Source organism: Poeciliopsis prolifica, unplaced genomic scaffold (assembly GCF_027474105.1).
Source record: "Poeciliopsis prolifica strain line A6 unplaced genomic scaffold, Auburn_PproV2 SCAFFOLD012, whole genome shotgun sequence".
NCBI lineage: Eukaryota > Metazoa > Chordata > Actinopteri > Cyprinodontiformes > Poeciliidae > Poeciliopsis > Poeciliopsis prolifica.
In genome coordinates this window covers 8,070,062-8,086,623 of record NW_026562387.1, presented here as the reverse complement: position 1 = coordinate 8,086,623, position 16,562 = coordinate 8,070,062, and the positions used below count along the sequence as shown (strand labels likewise).

The 16,562-nt window shown below is 42.1% G+C and overlaps 1 protein-coding gene across 5 annotated transcripts in view; it reads left to right on the top strand.

Moving 5' to 3' along the window:
• mllt10 (MLLT10 histone lysine methyltransferase DOT1L cofactor) overlaps positions 1 to 7,129 on the top strand; it is a 44,603-nt gene extending 37,474 nt beyond the window's left edge. For 3 of the 5 annotated variants that reach the window (XM_055037487.1, XM_055037484.1, XM_055037482.1), the window contains 7 exons: positions 884 to 1,080; positions 2,301 to 2,450; positions 3,245 to 3,303; positions 3,386 to 3,669; positions 3,853 to 3,876; positions 4,488 to 4,572; positions 4,667 to 7,129. In XM_055037487.1, the coding sequence (XP_054893462.1) occupies positions 884 to 1,080; positions 2,301 to 2,450; positions 3,245 to 3,303; positions 3,386 to 3,669; positions 3,853 to 3,876; positions 4,488 to 4,572; positions 4,667 to 4,939 (1,072 nt within the window). In that variant the 3' untranslated portion in view covers positions 4,940 to 7,129. The remainder of the gene's footprint in view (positions 1 to 883; positions 1,081 to 2,300; positions 2,451 to 3,244; positions 3,304 to 3,385; positions 3,670 to 3,852; positions 3,877 to 4,487; positions 4,573 to 4,666) is intronic. The other 2 variants (XM_055037485.1, XM_055037486.1) reach the window with 2 other exon arrangements.
• Positions 7,130 to 16,562: the final 9,433 nt, after the last annotated feature.

Genomic DNA, 16,562 nt, shown 5'->3' with positions numbered 1-16,562 from the left:
CCCCTCTTCACTCTTTTTCTTCTTGCTTTTCCCTTCGCCGGCCCCTCGTCTCCTCTTCCTCTCGGTCCGCTCTTCCACACATTCCCTCTTTCGCTTTTAGCCCTGCAGGCGGTTCTCGCTCTCTTAGCAAACGATAACTTGTTTTAAAGGAGGTAACCATCCTTCAGGTTCACTTAGATACTTTGTTTTTCTCCTCGGTTTTAAATCAGCCATGGACGGACAGTCGGAGGATTTACTGTATCTTCTCCTTTTGGGAATACTTTCATGGATCTTTCGGGATGGGAATATTGATCCCAGAGATACAGTTCTGCTTGTTTCTTCCACTTTGTGGGATGGCTGATGCATCTGATGAGGTTGGTAACACTTGGATGAGTAGCGCTGCACTTAAAGTCAGCGGTGTTGTAAAATGTTGTGGCGGTACCGCAACTTAGATTAATTTGCGCTGTGTTTTTGACTTGAGAAGTGCATTTTCTCTGCCTCTTTTCTTCTCCGCTCCCCCTTAGCGCTGACTTTAACCTTTTAAAAGCAAAGTGCAAAACTCTTGCCATCTCTTTTCCGCCACATCTCCTCTCCTGCTGTCCCTCGTTTCCCCTCTTTCACACTCAACAGATTGTCTCAACAACCAAGATTTATCGCATGGCGACATCGCGCTGCGTCCTCCCTCTCTTTTCCCCCTGCTCTCGCGCGCAGACGGAGAGCCTGGCCCCTTTTCATTAGAGGCCACTGTAACAACAAATTGATGTAGTTTTATAGCCAGCAGTGTCTATGTTTGTCTGACATTTATGTTGGGTCGTTAATCTCCCTATTGACCTCTCCATCTCTCCTTTTTCCTTTCCGCGCTCCCTCTTTTCTCCACCCCACCCTACCACCCCGCTCCTTTCAGCTCTCCCATTGGCGGCCTGCAGATCCGCTATGACTCCTCGGGGTCGTTGCCGGGGCCAGGGCTGGGGTTGCTAGGGGCCGGTGGCGTCGGCGGTGGGGAGACGCTGCCCCCGGTGGCCACCAGCATCGAACAGCTCCTGGAGAGGCAGTGGAACGAAGGGCAGAGCTTCCTGATGCAGCAGGGAGCGCAAGGAGACGGTGAGTGGAAGCCAAACATCTTCCTCCATCGCCTCTTCTACAGCTAAGGTGAAAATGGAAAAGTGAAGCGACAGCAAAATCTGTCCTTCAGCAGAGGCTGTCAATTTAAAACGACTTTCTCTTTGCCTCATCTCGTCGTCCTGGAGTCTAAATGTGCGTCAGGGTAACTTTGACTCATTTTGACCTTTGACCTTCATGTAGAAAAATATGAATCGCTGGATATTTGAGCATGACTGACTGCTCGTCTTTCAGATTTTTCTTATCAGTCCAGCCACACATACTGTATTCACAGCATGTCTGTGCATCCTTAAGTCTTTAAATTTAGTCATCTTAAATAAATTAGATGCTAAATTTAAGACTTTGAAAGTCCTAAATGTATGTATCCAAATTTACAGCCTTAAAATGTCTTTAATCTTTTAAACAAATTTGCATTGGCCTTAAGTACATTAATCACAGGTCTTAAATTTTGACATAGCATGGCTATTTATTATGTATTCTCTGTATTTTTTTTTCTGTAGGGCAAAGTCTGAGTCATAACGCTACTGCTAGCTAGCTGCTAATATATATTTCTTTGCATATTTTTGCAAGCAAATTTATTGCTGGTTTGCTGGATGATGTTTGTTTTTGCCACTGACTCACTTCTGTCTGTCACCATCCCGTACTTGACGAGATTCATTCTGTTAAAAAAAACTTGGCGGTTAAAGCTGTATAGAGCTATATGCAGTCTGATAAACAAAAGCTACTGCTAAACAGACTTCAAAAATTTCACAATACATGCTATTTTTGATTCTTTTTAAAGTCAAGAAAATAATGGACAACCTTCATCTTCATGAGACTGTCTTGGGAAATCAGAGTGTCTTCAGCCAGAGGCTTCTTCAAATTCACTGTTATACAGGCCGCTAGAGGAGATCTGTCCTGCCAGACATACAATAACTCATTGAATTAATACGAGTTATTTTAATTTCCCTTTGGGATCAATAAAGTATTTTTGAAATTTGAATTGGTAATACCCTAAAGTTATCCCTGATATTTCTAAAATTTTTTGGTCTTAAATTTCAATCAAGGTGGTGTTAGAAAGGTCTTAAAAGTCTTAAATTTGACCTACTGAAACCTGTGATTTGCTATCTGTACCATTAAACCACCTGTATGTAATTTTTATGTTTCAGTTTAGCGCCATAGATGCCATAACACAATGTTTTCCTTCCTCTTCCTCCTATCAGTGGTGGCCATGTTGAAGTCTCTCCACCAGCTGCAGGAGGAGAACAGGAGACTGGAGGAGCAGATTAAAACCCTGACCATGAAGAAAGAGAGACTCCAGCTTCTCAGCGCACAGTTATCAGTGCCTTTCACCCCGAGCACTGTTTCCTCGGGTAAACACACACACACACACACACACACACACACACACACACACACACATACAATTTTGTTAGAATTCAGGGTGAATGGCTTTTGGGAGATATTTCTTTACAAGAGATGAAAGAAATGTGAAGAGAGAGTCTTGGAGAGTTTTTGACACAGAGAGATTTGCTTTCTACACCTGTTTAGACTAAGGGTGCCCCCTATCTTATTTTTCAGCCCATCAGGACAATAAAAGGGAAATTCAACATGAAGAATGTATAAAGCTGATAAATGTGAAGTCGAAGAAAAATTCTGTGCCTTTTTTTCTCATCATTTATATCTGACATACCTAAATAAAACCTGGTTCAACCAGTTTCAGATTTTCTGTGGGACGGTCTGTCAGCACATCTATTATTGATCGTTCACTCCATAAACCAGCTTTTCATGCTGTGGAATAGTTGAAAAAATGCCATCTTTGAATTTTGTCACAATGTAGGAGACACAGCAAAGATGTGGGAGAAGATTTTCTGATTATAGTAGAGTTTAGATTGGCTCCACCAGCTCCACTTCTTTGAGTCTCACATCCCAGACGACTTGCACTTGACTCATCGCACGTTTATAACAAGCGACAAAATGGAGCCGGAAGATGTTCTCCTTCCAGTCTAGATTCATTCAAAGCAATTTCTTTCCATAATTGCTCACTGCTTTGTTTTAGTCAAAATTTCAATCAAATACATAAAGTTTGCTGTTTTAATGTTGTAAAAGGGGAATCAGTACTTTGGTCCTGCGGTTTATCAAGCCAACACTGTGATTGTTTGTGTAGGTGATGTGAAGGGGTCCCACCTCGGAGCTACAGATTCTTCTTTACCAGTGACGACTCAGGTAAGGAGAGGAACACGGACACAGCACGGCTCTGCCGTGCCATAAAACACCTGATGGCAGTGAGTCTGTGTCTGTTTCAAAGGACACTGCGTCGTGCGGCGGTCACAGCAGCAGCGGCTCCACCTCCTCGCTCTCCACCTCGCCCTCCGTCTCCCAGAGCCCGCCTCAGCCGGCGCTGAACGGCATGGGCGCCACGGCCGCACTTGGCGGCGTCGCCGGGCTGATGGGCGCTCTGGGCGCAGGAAACGCGCTGGGCATCGGCGGGATCGTCGGAGCGCTGAACGGCGTGATCCAGACGCCGGCGGGCCCCGGCAGCCCCCACACTACAGGAACAGCGGCAGGCATCATGCTCCCCGTTAACAGCAGGTATCCGACTTCCTGACCTACGAGGATCTCGCCTGTAAAAGCATGAAATCATACAAAAAGAATTGTTTATTTCTCTGAAAACATTCAACAAGCGAGGAAGCTGTTTGTGTCTTTAGGGTAAATTGAGTGAAAAGTTCACAGTTTCCTCTTTTTCTTCCCTTTTGCCTTCATGCTGGATTGAAGCAGCGCAACAGGTAGTAAGAGCAGGTGAGACAGGAACCTGCACAGCTGCATCTCAATGTAGTGGAATGTTATCAAACAGCTTATTCATTTCACTTATTAAGCTGAAAACACGAGCTCGTGTTAGATTCATTAAACACAGACCGTGGCTTTCAGATAATAAAACCCCACATGTTTAACAAACAATATGAACACGATGAAAAAAATTCAATCATTGTACAGAACTCTTGCCAACTGAAATGTCCATAAAATGTGATCAGGGCTCCTTTCCAGCATTTACTTTGCGTCCTATCAGTGCTGCAGTTATTTCTGTACAAGTTTGCACCTGATCCACCACAGATCTTCCTTCCATTTAATTTTCCATTAAAAGGCTTAGATACGCCACGCTGTGAGCAACAACCAGATTCTTGTTTTCACTAGTTGTAGGTCAGAATCATCTTTATTTTTTTACCTTTTTAATTGGAGTAAGTGAAATGAATAAACTTGTGATGATGTTCTCATTTGTTGAGATGCACCTGTTGCGTCCCGTGTTGTTGGTTTGTAGCAAGAGAAACACTTTTAGTGTGTGTGTGTGTGTGTGTATGTTGCTTCAGCAGCTCCAAGTTTCTCTTCTAACGTTGTTGCCTTTGACCCCGCAGTGCCGCCCGGCTCGGCCTGCTGTCCGAACAGCAGCGTCTGCTTCAGCATCAGCTGCAGCAGCTGCTGTCCTCCCAGTCGTCTGCGGTATGTCACTTCCTCAGGAGCCGAATTCCCATTTCTCCTGTCCAGGTTTGTAGCGTAAACGTGTTTAACTTTAACCTCCCGCTCTTTGACACAGGACCAGCAGCAGCAGGCGCTGCTCCTGCAGCTGATCCAGCAGCAGCATCAGGACCTGCAGCAGCTGCAGTCCCTCTCCTCCACGGCTCAGATGCCCTCCATGCCGCTGTCCGGCGCTCAGCTGCCCCTCACCAACCTGCAGAGCCAGGGCGCCATCACCGCCAACCCTTTCCTCGCACTGCAGCACGCACACACCGACACACACAGCTCAGGGCCGGGAAAGCCCCGGGTGGCAGAAAAAGCCGTGGGCATCACCGGCCAAGAGAAGACATGACACTTTTTTTATTGTTTGTGTTTAATTGACTTTTTTTTTCTTTTTTAAAAAAATACTCTTTATTAAATATGCACAGTAGTAAGATCAACTTTTTGGTCAGAGTCCATCAGCTGGACAGAAGAGCAAACGTTAAAAGTGTTGCCATTCGTCTCATGGATTTCCTCCCTCACTCAAACTGGGCCGGCTCACTTCGGTTCTGCAGCTTTTTCTGGTTTAAAACTTGACCCTGAATTCTGTTTATGTGTGTGTGTGCTATTTATTTCAGTCTAACTTATAGTTGTGTTCTTTTTAACTGCTTCTTTGTCCTTAATGTCTTTAGTTGGGTTTTAATTTAATATTCCTATTAGTTTCTCTATAAGTTAGTTTCACCATGTAGCATTGGAGTAAAATACATGTGTATTTTTTTTCCCTCATGTTTTTTTCTTTATTTTATTTTATTTTTTTGGAGCTTGAGTCATCTAAAAGGTCAATTTCCAAGAAAGTTTAAAGCTAATCTTTTCTGTCATAATTCTGACTCTTGTCTCGTCTCGGCTTCTTCTCTTCGTTTCTGTCACGATGTTTCACTCTCAGGGGCCTCCGCTAACCAGAGCTGTTAGCTCGACAGCCGAGCTGGCGCACAGAAAACCTTCAAACCTAAAAATCACAAAAAAGAAAAAAAAAAACATCAACAAAAAAACGGAAACAAGCAGCAATACATGAATGAGTATAAAAGTACACTTCCCTAGAATAGCACTGAACAGTAGCAGATGTATGTTTGACATCTGTCTCGCAGCAGTCCCGAGGGGAATATCGGGTCAGCGTTGTGAAAAGAAAAAAAAAAAAGAAAGAAATCGCCCCACATGTTTCTGGCTGCTGCTTCTCTCCCAACGTCTCTTTCACTCTGCGCGCTGCAGATCCATTAATGTCAGCGAGCCAAGCGTCGCACTGTCACCGCAGTAGCCTTGCTGTCGTCTGTCTCTTCCCTGGGCCAGATAACGGGGGGCTCAGTCATGTGAGACACTTACAGGATGGGGTTTGGAGGAGGGTTAAAAAGAAAACTCAAGATATAAAGGCAGCTTGTTTCGAGATGCTGTAAACCACGTAGCTTGGAGTCCAAAACAAAAAAAAAAGTCATGAACTTGTCAGCAAACAAAGCCTCTTTCCTGCCCCGTCTTCCTGATTGAGTCCCCCGCTTGCACCTACCTCTTTGAGCAGGACCTAAAAGGCCAACCGCGGCGGTCGCTTTTTTAAAAAAAACAACTCAACAGTCAGGACTGGCCGTTCAGGCTCCAAACACAAGTGCCTGAGGCCAAATAGGTGGGGAGGGGGTGAGATTTTTGTGTTTCTTTTTACATTGCTAATTTTTTACAGCGCTCCTGGTGATTATGCTGCATCTAATTAAATACTTTCCGACTCTTAACAAAACGAGGAAAATTTATTCAGCTGCATTCTGTAATATAAAAAAAAATACAAAATACAACTTTTATGTGGTGTTTTTTTTATTATTTATCTGGAGTGTTTGTGTACTGTGTGTAAATTTCTGTATTTTAAAAAACAAAGTCACTGATTTTCTTTTTTTTTTTTTGCAATTGAACATAATTTTGTACTACTGTGTACAGGTTTTGTTTTTGTTCTTTTGACCTCCAACACAGTCTGATTTGCTGTAAACTCCCTCTGATGTCTGCTCTGTGTCACGTGTTTGAAAAGCTACAAGCTATTTAATAGTTGCTTGATTTGGGGGAGGCGGGGGTGTACATAGCTGCTCGTAGGGGCAGAGGAAGTGTGTTTGGTGGCACAGTCTTTACCTCGTTAAGTGTACATAAACCTTTCTCATTGGCCGTTTGGTGTACATAAGTGATTGTGATTGGCCGTGACGCCAATGAAGCCTCAAGTTTGTGTGTGTGAGAGTCTTTTTAGGACCAGAAAAATAAGATTTAACAGTGACTGGACACACAAAAGTATTAATTTATTTTTATATGTGCAGGGACATTGTGGTTTTTTCCGTTTTTAAGGTTTGCACCATTTTCTCAATTATTATTATTATTATTATTATTTTTTTTTTTTTTTTTTACTTGGGCACTATGATTTAATTTGTCCACACAAATGTGTTTCAATCAGTTTTGTAAAAGTGGGGAAATAATTAAGGTGGATTGAGGAGTGGGGTCTCATATTGTATTTCAAAATGCAAAAATAAACTCTGGATTAAGAAAATCTTTTGTTTTAGTCTTCTGTATGATAGAATTGATGCTAAAAATATAATGGCAATTTTTTAAATTGTAATTTTTTTTTACATTTTCTGAATTATTTTTGATTTTTTTACAGTGTATGTTGATGAGGTTTTATGTTTTCAAATTGAAAACATACATTTAAAAAATTGAGTCCATTTCATAAGTTATTAAACCATTTTCTTTTTTCTATGAGGTGATATTTAAATAAAATTGCAAATAAGTAAATAAATAAAATTTATAATGTTTAATAAATCAAATTTGTGACTTAATCTGAAAGGCTTTATTTAATTCTTTACATAGAAACATGACTCCTCTCTTTGAATTATAGCCTTGCACAAAAATGGTTCTAAAGGCTTGTTTTTTTTAAATCATAATGAATATTTACCTTTAAAAGATGTTTCTGTTCCTAATAAACACACACCCTTGTTAAAACTGATGGGTTCCTGCTGCTGGATGCTGAAGGGGGTCGTCGAGTGACGAGTGGGATCTGATTTTGTCTACAACTGCTGAAAACCAAACCGCGGAAAAACCTCTGCAGTAAAAAAAAAAAAAATCAGCTCTGCTGTGTCTTGCTATCCTGTGTGTATACACCACAGGTTGTAAATATTTATTATATTAGATTTTTGTTTCTGTACTCTTGGGTGTTTTTTTTTACTTCTTTTTTTTTTTTTTTGCACAATTTAAAAAAAATAATTTTCTATTTTTTTTAACTGGCTTCTAATTGTTGCTGAAGTTAAGGACGCGATCCTTAACTCTTTTTTTGTTGTTATGACTTTAAATTCAAAGCAAATTTAAACAGACAAAACAAATTCCTTTGACTATTTGTGATCAGTTATGCTCGGCTCAGCTTGTGAGCAAATTTTTAATTTTATTTATTGCTCGTACACAACCACTAAATTATTTTTCAGACGGTATCATTAGGCGGAGCAGCAACATGGTTTCATTTTGTATTGGAAGAAAAGCGGAACCCAAAAAAACAAGAGTGTCTTTAACAATAAACGGTGTGCTTTCAGTCCTAATAAGTGCACACATACTGAAACAGATGAATTCCAGCTGTTTGGGAGGGTGTGTGTTGGAGGAAAAAAGAAAAAAAAAAGAATAAAAAACGGGAAAACATCTGCTTGTGTGCTGTTGAGGTGGGGCCACCATTCTGCTGCATCTGCCTCTGTCCTGGTAATTAAAAGCCCACTTTCCTCCCTCGTCCTCCCTCCAGCAGCAGTTTTTAGTTTCCAGCCTCCCTCCGCCCCTCTTCCTCTGATACCTTTCTCTTCTCTTTACCCGAGCACTTGCTCAGCCTCCTCCTCTCGCCCCCCATTCTCCCCCGGCCCTGTCAATCAAAGCCGGGCTGTTTAAACAGCGTCACCCCCTCGCAGCCCTCCACCCGCCCGCCTCTCTCCATCAGAGCCGCCCCACAAACACACACAGAGCAGAGCCGCTGTGGCCATCATCGATCAACCCCCCTCTCCACTCCCACATCTTCTGAGACCCCCCTCCCCACCCCACACCCCTCTCTCTCTGCAGGGGAGGGAGGGCTTCACAGCTGATGGTGGACCCCTGTGCGCTGCCCCACCAGGTGCCTGATCAGAAAGTCCAAACCCCAAACGAAGGGTTGTTGTCGGGAGATGATTAAACAAATGTAGGGCCGGTTGTGTGTGGAGGCCCCTGCTGCAGCAAACACGTCTGACTATTGCAGCTGAGGAGGTCAAACTGCCTCTTGACTAACTTAGAAGTCGACAGGATCTTTAGTTTGTTTGTTTGTTTGTTTGTTTTTGCAGAAGGTAAAAGGTTGCTTGTATATATCCATGCATACAGTTAGACAAAAATAAATCTAAACACGTGACTGTATTTCTAGATATGTGTTCTAGTGTTCACGTGTTGGCAAAGTGTATGAGCACACAAAAAAATCAGTAAAATCTGAATAAAAAATAAATAAATGTCATGGTTTTAAAATGATCTTGTAGCGTAGGGATTCTCCTGATTACAATTTGAACTTGAAGAAATTAAAGCCAGCACGAGGCGGTATGTGAAACTCAAAAGACCAATTACCTGGACAGAAACATGCAGATCAATACAATTAGAATATTTCTTTTTGAACTTAGAATTGAGCAGTAACAGGTGGGGGAGGGGCGCTACGCTAAATGCTTCAAACAGTCATTCTGCTGCTTTCTGTGGCAGCTCATTAGCAGGACTTCAAACTGCATGAACTTTAAAACCTCAGTTAAACCTTGACACTGACCAGCCCAGGGGTAGGGGGGCAAATTGGCAAATTGGGTAGGGGAGGAAGGGGCAGTTGTAAGGTTTCGTTTATGAGCGACAACTCTTAAAATATTCCTATTTGTTAGTCTACTAACAAACAGTCACAGTGCTCATGGAGTTTACTTTTCAGCTTGATTGCAAGAAGCAGAAATGATAAATATTACACTAGACATGTAACTATAAAATGTAGAAGTTTTTTTTTTGTTTGTTTGTTTTGTTTTTTGTATAGACAATTAGTCCGTTTGTAAACATGTCTTGTGTAAATCCTGGTGCTTTTGGCTCCATGAGCATCCATAGAGTCTGGCTCTTTATATTCAGAAACTAGTTCCTAAAACAATAATATAAGCTCTATTAAAGATAAAGACAAAAGAGAAATGGCAGGACCAAATATGCTTCTGTAATTTTCTCATCCTGTTCCTCAAGTGCCACCTGTAATTCCTACACAGGTTGGGACATATTTCTTGATTCTGTTAACCTGCTTGAAGACCCCCGGACCTCCATCTGCACTGGAGATGCAGCAACAAGCTAGGGAGAGGCTCCAGTCAGTGCAATAAACCATTAGCAAGAGGCGAGCATGGCGCTGGTGTGTACAGTAATGCCGTGTAAATCATCTCAGAGTGGCTGCCATTAGGAGGCTTAATCCTGGCCAGGAATATGGAGTCAGCTGCCAGGGGCCCCGATCCGGTGCCGAGTGGAACCAGATCCGGCCAGTGGAGGTGTTTAGGGCTGTCAGTGCAATGGGGGAGAAAGGGGAAGGGTGCAGGGGGGAGTGCTGTGGGGGAGAAACAGCTGAGGAGATTCCCAGGACACAAGTCTGTGTGTGTTTGTGTGTGTGTGTGTTTGCTCCCCCCCCCCCAACCCCCCCTCCCCCTCTCCCAGAGGACGCTCTCCTGTGGGATAATGGTGGCAAGGAGAAACAGCAGGACTCGGCCTCATCCCTCTTTATTCTCAGGCTGCTTGTATTTGCCTGTATTTTCCTGCTGCAGTGATTCTCCTCTGTCTCCCGCGGCTCGCAATCACACAGTCACATACAAATAAATACAAATATAAACCACCTGGAGTCATTTTTGAGGAACAAGCACATGGAACAGATTTTAAAAAATTACATATATTCAGCATTTGCATGTCTAAAAGGTTTTGTGAGATATATATATATATATATATTATATATATATATATATATATATATATATATATATATATATATATAATGTCCAAGCACACACTGGAGAGGATGAAAAAAAAATTCAAATACAATGCACATTAAATACATTGATGGGAAAAACTTTAGTTGAGTCATAGGAGTTTGTTGTATACTGAAGATTTGCATGTCTGTAGTCGGTAAAACCGCCCTCATTGCCCTGATGCCCCAAAATGAAATTGCAAAGTGCTCCACGGACACTAAAACATACCAGCAATTACTGCAAGGGAAACATATTTACACTCTAAGGGCCACTAAATTAACTATTCATACTCCTATTTAAATATTAATCTAATATTTGTCCTATTAAGCAACAACAAATAAACACAGAAACAACTCAATAAAGCATATTAAAGTACAGCCTACATATTTAATTGTAGCCTACTTATCACTTATTATGCTTTGACTAACTTCTTTTTTTTAAGACAGCACTGGTTTTGTTTCTTTAAAATATATTTATGAAATAATTTAATGAATTTGCTTACAGTGTTAAAATACGCGTGAAATTCTGGACTTCACCAAATTTGCAGCATTAGAACCAGCTGCAGTTTTATGATAAGAGTTTAGTTCCCTCCTCGTACTTCCGGGTGTGCAGGACCGAGTCCCGCTGACTCAGCGGTGACTGGGCGACTCGGCAGCCGCACGGAGTGAAGCGCGGCACGGCCAGAGAGTCGACCGCGCACCGCCACACGGCGCTTCCACCAGCGGCGAGAAGGAAGGAGCGACGAAAACCACAACAACCAAAAATAAATAGGCTAAGTGAATGGATGAAGGCAGGGAGGACAAACAAAACAGGGCCCAGCCGAGCACAAAGACACAATGAGGGGAGAGTGTGAATGTGTGAGCGGGTGTTTTTCCGCGGTCTGCTTTTCCCCTCCGAAGGGGGAAATGCAGCTCCGCGGCGCGGCGCGGCTCCTCCGCGGAGAGAGAGAGAGCGAGCCGCGGGCTGCAGCCTCTCTGTTCGCCGGGCTGCGTTTTTCCACAGCGCCACGTTTCCTCTAAATCTAATCTAATGGGCTCCATCTCAATTCAAACGTAGCTACATCACGCGTGGGAATAATTTGCGCCGCAATTTTTATCTGGGGTTTTGCGTATTATTTTTTATTATAATTATTATTTTTTTTATTATTATTAGGCTATTATATTTTTTTAATACGACAAAATTAAACATTAATTTTGGTATAAATTACTCGCATGAATTTCTCAAAAATGTAATTAAAAAAATGCATTTGAATAAGTTTATGCGGAAAAAAATACATTTATATTTATATGTTTATCCACGTTTAATTTTACACTCGTGACTTATTGTGATTTATTAATGGTTATTGATAGGAATAAATCAAAACTGTCCCTCTGTTACCAGGGTTTTACTATCTAATTAATACCCACGACGTTCAGATCCTATTTGGTTCTTCATATTTGTTGACCTCCAGCCTGCTGGTTTGCAGACCATCGACCAGAACAGCCAGCTGCAAGGAAACCCACACCACCCAAAACAGAAATCTACTGAATTATGCATAAATTCAATTCAGCTCATTCAGAAATCCACTTCTTCTTCATTGCTTGTGCTTTTGAACATGTTGCAATATGTCAGCGTTTTTGCTTATTTGCAGAGGGTGGCTTCGCAGATGACTTACAATAAACCGTAACACGCTTTACTAAAAACTATTGCTGATAACCCCTGACCCCCTCCCAAAAAAAAGCAAAATAAAAACCACTCTTCCTTAAAAAGAAGAAAGAAAAAAAAAACTTCCTGCCTGGACAGAGAACAAGAGGCTGCATTGTATTTCCTCTTGTATTTACCTTCACATGTGAACCGGGCTCTGGGTGAGGAATGAAACACCATTAGCAGGACAGGTGGCGTTGGCAGAGATGAATGTGATCTTTTGGGGTTATAATGAATGTCACGGGATATAGATCTGAGATGAGATCTGGTTTGATCATCAGGTAAAAATAGATCAGTCACCAGCAGATCATTACTGATAATTACTTTCAAATGGTCGCCTATGTGAGGGGTCTAAAGGTGTTAAATAATTCCTGCCCTGGATGGTGATGGCAGGTTGAGAGAATCTCACACGCCGGTGTCTTATATGATAATTAGATTAAAACGAGTGAGTAGAACAGAGGTGAATCATTAATTATTCCTCCCCATTTTTTTTTTTTTGGACTTGTTGTCAGATGGGGAAATGTGATTTTTTTATTTTTAGTATTCATCAAATGCACAAAAAAAGCTTCCAGATGCATAACCTATTATTTACCCCTCTGCTGCTTTCCCATTGTATTCTAATGACGAGCCGGAAGGCAACAGGGAAGGCTGCAGGACCACGGAGGGTCTCGCACACAACACACACGCCTTCATTGTTGTGGGATAAATGCCTTGCTCAAGGACGCCAGGCTCTCTGATAAAGAACAGCTCCCAGTGGGGACGTAAAGCCAATTTTGCGTCTTGAAATCTGAGCAGCCCGAGTTAAAGAGACAGCCTGCAATCAGGATGAATTAGAGAACAACAGGCGTGTGAAGAGAGAGCAGGGATTTCTCTAGCAGCAGCTGTTAAATGGTATGAACCCAAGCTGCCGAATGGTACAGGCCGACGTGGGTGAGCGAGGAAACCTTGCCTCCCACCTATGAGCAAACCTCATCTATTATGCAGACTGGAGACCCTTGCTTGTGCTTGTGCTGGACGGAGGCTTTGTGTGTGTGTGTGAGTGTGTTTTGGAAATAGAGGGGAAGGAAAGGAGGTATTCGTGAACACGCATGCACACGTACACACTCCGAAACGTCCACAACTGATTCCTGATTCAGTTTTTTTCCCCCCTTCTCCTCCCTGAATATGCGCTGGGAGCAACGGGCCGTGAGGCGTATGAAGACTGATGTTGAACGTGTTGCTTCAGCTGTGATAACTGAAATGGGACGCCAATAAACGCTGCTTAATCATCAGACATGTGTGTGGCTTGCACGGACCTGGAAAAAACACGTAGGAGGAAACTGCCACTCATCTGTCTGCTCGAGTCCCGGCAGTAGCACTGGTCCCCTGAAGCAGCAGGCCAAATTAAAGGAAATGAGAAGCAGAGCTTTACTTTATTCAGCCTGTCCGATTCAACAAATAAAAGGTATTTACTGCAAAGGATGATGGGATTTAATCGAATCAAACCATGCTTCCCAGTTCTTGAGGTTGAACTTTGATCCTCGTCATAGGCGATGTGAGATCCTTCATTCAAGAACAAAATAAAGATTTGCATTGTGTAAAAATATATAGCAGTATTATTTGATAGCTTTCATCATTTATGCTTTTAAGATTTAATTCAACTTTCATGCCGATGATACTTTAGTAATTGTTGCCAAGAAGATATTTTAGTCAGTTCCATAAAGATTGAAAGAAATTGTTTTCATAGTAATGAAACTATGCAAGCCACTGATGTCCTTACTACTGTTCTTATTTTCCACATTGCAAACTTTTTCCTTTCTTTCTTTTCCTAACGTTGTGAAACATTAACACAACGTAACAAATAACTAAACGTCTTGCAAATTCCCACCTGAAGAGATCAAATCTAAACTTCCTGATGGAAGTTTAATTCGCCATGTGAAGGGAATCTAACACATCACATCATCCTGAATGCATCATCTCCACTTTGAATCTCAGGGGTGGCGGTGTTACCTGTATGGATGCTTCTCTTCAGTCTTCTCAGGTACATTTGGCCTGAATTAATATTTCATTTCGACTGACGGTGCAACGTTTTTTAAATCAATTATTTATGGCAAACGATTCGGTTTATTCACTTGGCACGACACATATATCAGTCACCAATCAAACTGATGACATGATGCAGACAGATTCACATTTGTTCTCATTTGATTTTGGTTACAGCCAAATTCTAGGTTCAATTCATTGATTAGCCCTTTCTTCAGTGGCTGAGTGATGCAGTCATATTGTTGCCTTGCAGACTCCGCTTTACCACAGTGACTCCTCATCTTGTTTATCAGTGACTGGACCAAAAAAAAAAAAAAACCCATTAGATCACAGTAACTTAGAAACAGGGCTCAATAATCTGCCTTGATACTCCACACATGATTACGCAAGAGCCTAACACAACTCCCGCTCTCTGCTCCCGTCTCTGGGAGGTATTCCTTGATATCGGAAAGTAGTATGTTCCATTAGTCTCCCTCATTGCGAACTGTTAACATGCATTAGCGGCGCAATTATAAAAGCCGCGGTCTAATCTTTTAAAAGTCCCAGGGTAACGTTGGAAATGGCCAGAGGAGAGGAGGAGAGGGGGATGAAAGAGGGATAAAGGGAGGAAGGGGAGGAGAGAAACTCAATCTAAAGCACCAGGTGCACCTTTTGTCGACATAATCTCCCAGCCCTTGAGACGGCGGCACACACCAGCCAACATATACAACCTTTCATACGTACACATGCTGCTTTCTCCACCGAGGGGGATTTGAGTCCCGGTCGACTCTGGTCATATGTAAAAGGGACTCCAAGGTCAGCGTTCAGCTAGAGCAAGGTTTTTTTTGTGTGTGTGTGTGTGTGTGTGTGTGTGTGTGTGTGTGTGTGTGTGTGTGTGTGTGTGTGTGTGTGTGTGTGTGTGTGTGTGTGTGTGTGTGCATTGGGTCAGTCCACATAATAACACAAAATCATCAGCATGATGCCTTTCCCAGACTCTATGTTGCTTTTTAAAAAAATTATTTACAAGTTTATATATTTTGGTTGTGTTTGTTTGAAAGCCACGCAGTTGATGAATGACCTTAAATGAAAATGGCGACAGACCCACCAAGACCTCGGCGTACGTGTTGACGCACGTGTTTGTCAGCGTTTGTCATCCGAAGTATGAAGGCAACCCGACGAGCTTCGACCGCGCTGATGGACTATTTGAAGGCGGTTTATGCCTCTCTGTCACTGTTATGTGTGTGTTCCAGCAGGCACCGACAGCCAACATGGTCAAAGGTGTGATCGTTTATCATTACGTGTGTTTACATGTTCTCCAGCAGTCACTAGCAGTGGCTTTCTGTTGGGATAGGTTTTGGCTTTTTTTTTTTTTTATTTCACACAATTTCTAGTGTAGAGGAAACATTCAAAATTATAAAAGGTGCATGACCTCGTCAATTACAAAGCTTAAATTGTATTTATTTTGTCTTTGTCAGGACCCAAACAGTACAGGATGCAGAAAAAAAAGCTGGGTTTTTATTTACCCCAAAGTAGGAACAAGGGTTAACACAACAATTAGACAGGCGTGCAAATAAAAGAGGTCGACGCAAAGACACAACTGATGCAAGACAGACTGACCTAAGCTGAAATGACACATAATGGGAACGTAAGAACTGGTTTAGCTGAACCACATGGACATGATAGGGGGAAACAAAATGGCTGCCATCTGACAGCTAACCCAAAACACCCCCCAGCATGAAGCGTGTGGTTCAGTCCAATCAGGCCATCAGCAATACTTCAGGAACCTCTGCACTTTGCCACACCTTTTGCCCACCAGGGAGGGGGAGCCAAACACCAAACACCCAGGAAACTCAAACAAAGATGATATCAATACAACATAACTGAATTTTGACCTTGCACTGTTAATATGTGTGCATTCCATAGAAACATTGCAAGGTGTTAGAAAATAATATAATCCACAAAACAAGCTAAAGTGAAAACCAACTAATGATAAGGTGTGGATCTTACCCTGTGAGGCTCGCCATCACAGTCTGAATGCCTGTCAAACTCTCCCTGTTTCAATGTTTTATTATTGTCATTTAGAAATTCTATGAGTTTTGAAATCTCTGTTAATTCATGTCAACAACAAATACTAAAAAACTGTTACAGGTGGATGACATTTCTAGAACTTCAGATTCAAATTAGCTTTATTTTTGCACATTTACAACAAGGAAACGAAATGAAACACTATTTTACGAACCAATAACTTAACAATAAAAAAAGAAATAGTTTGAGCCGAGGCTTAACCTTCTC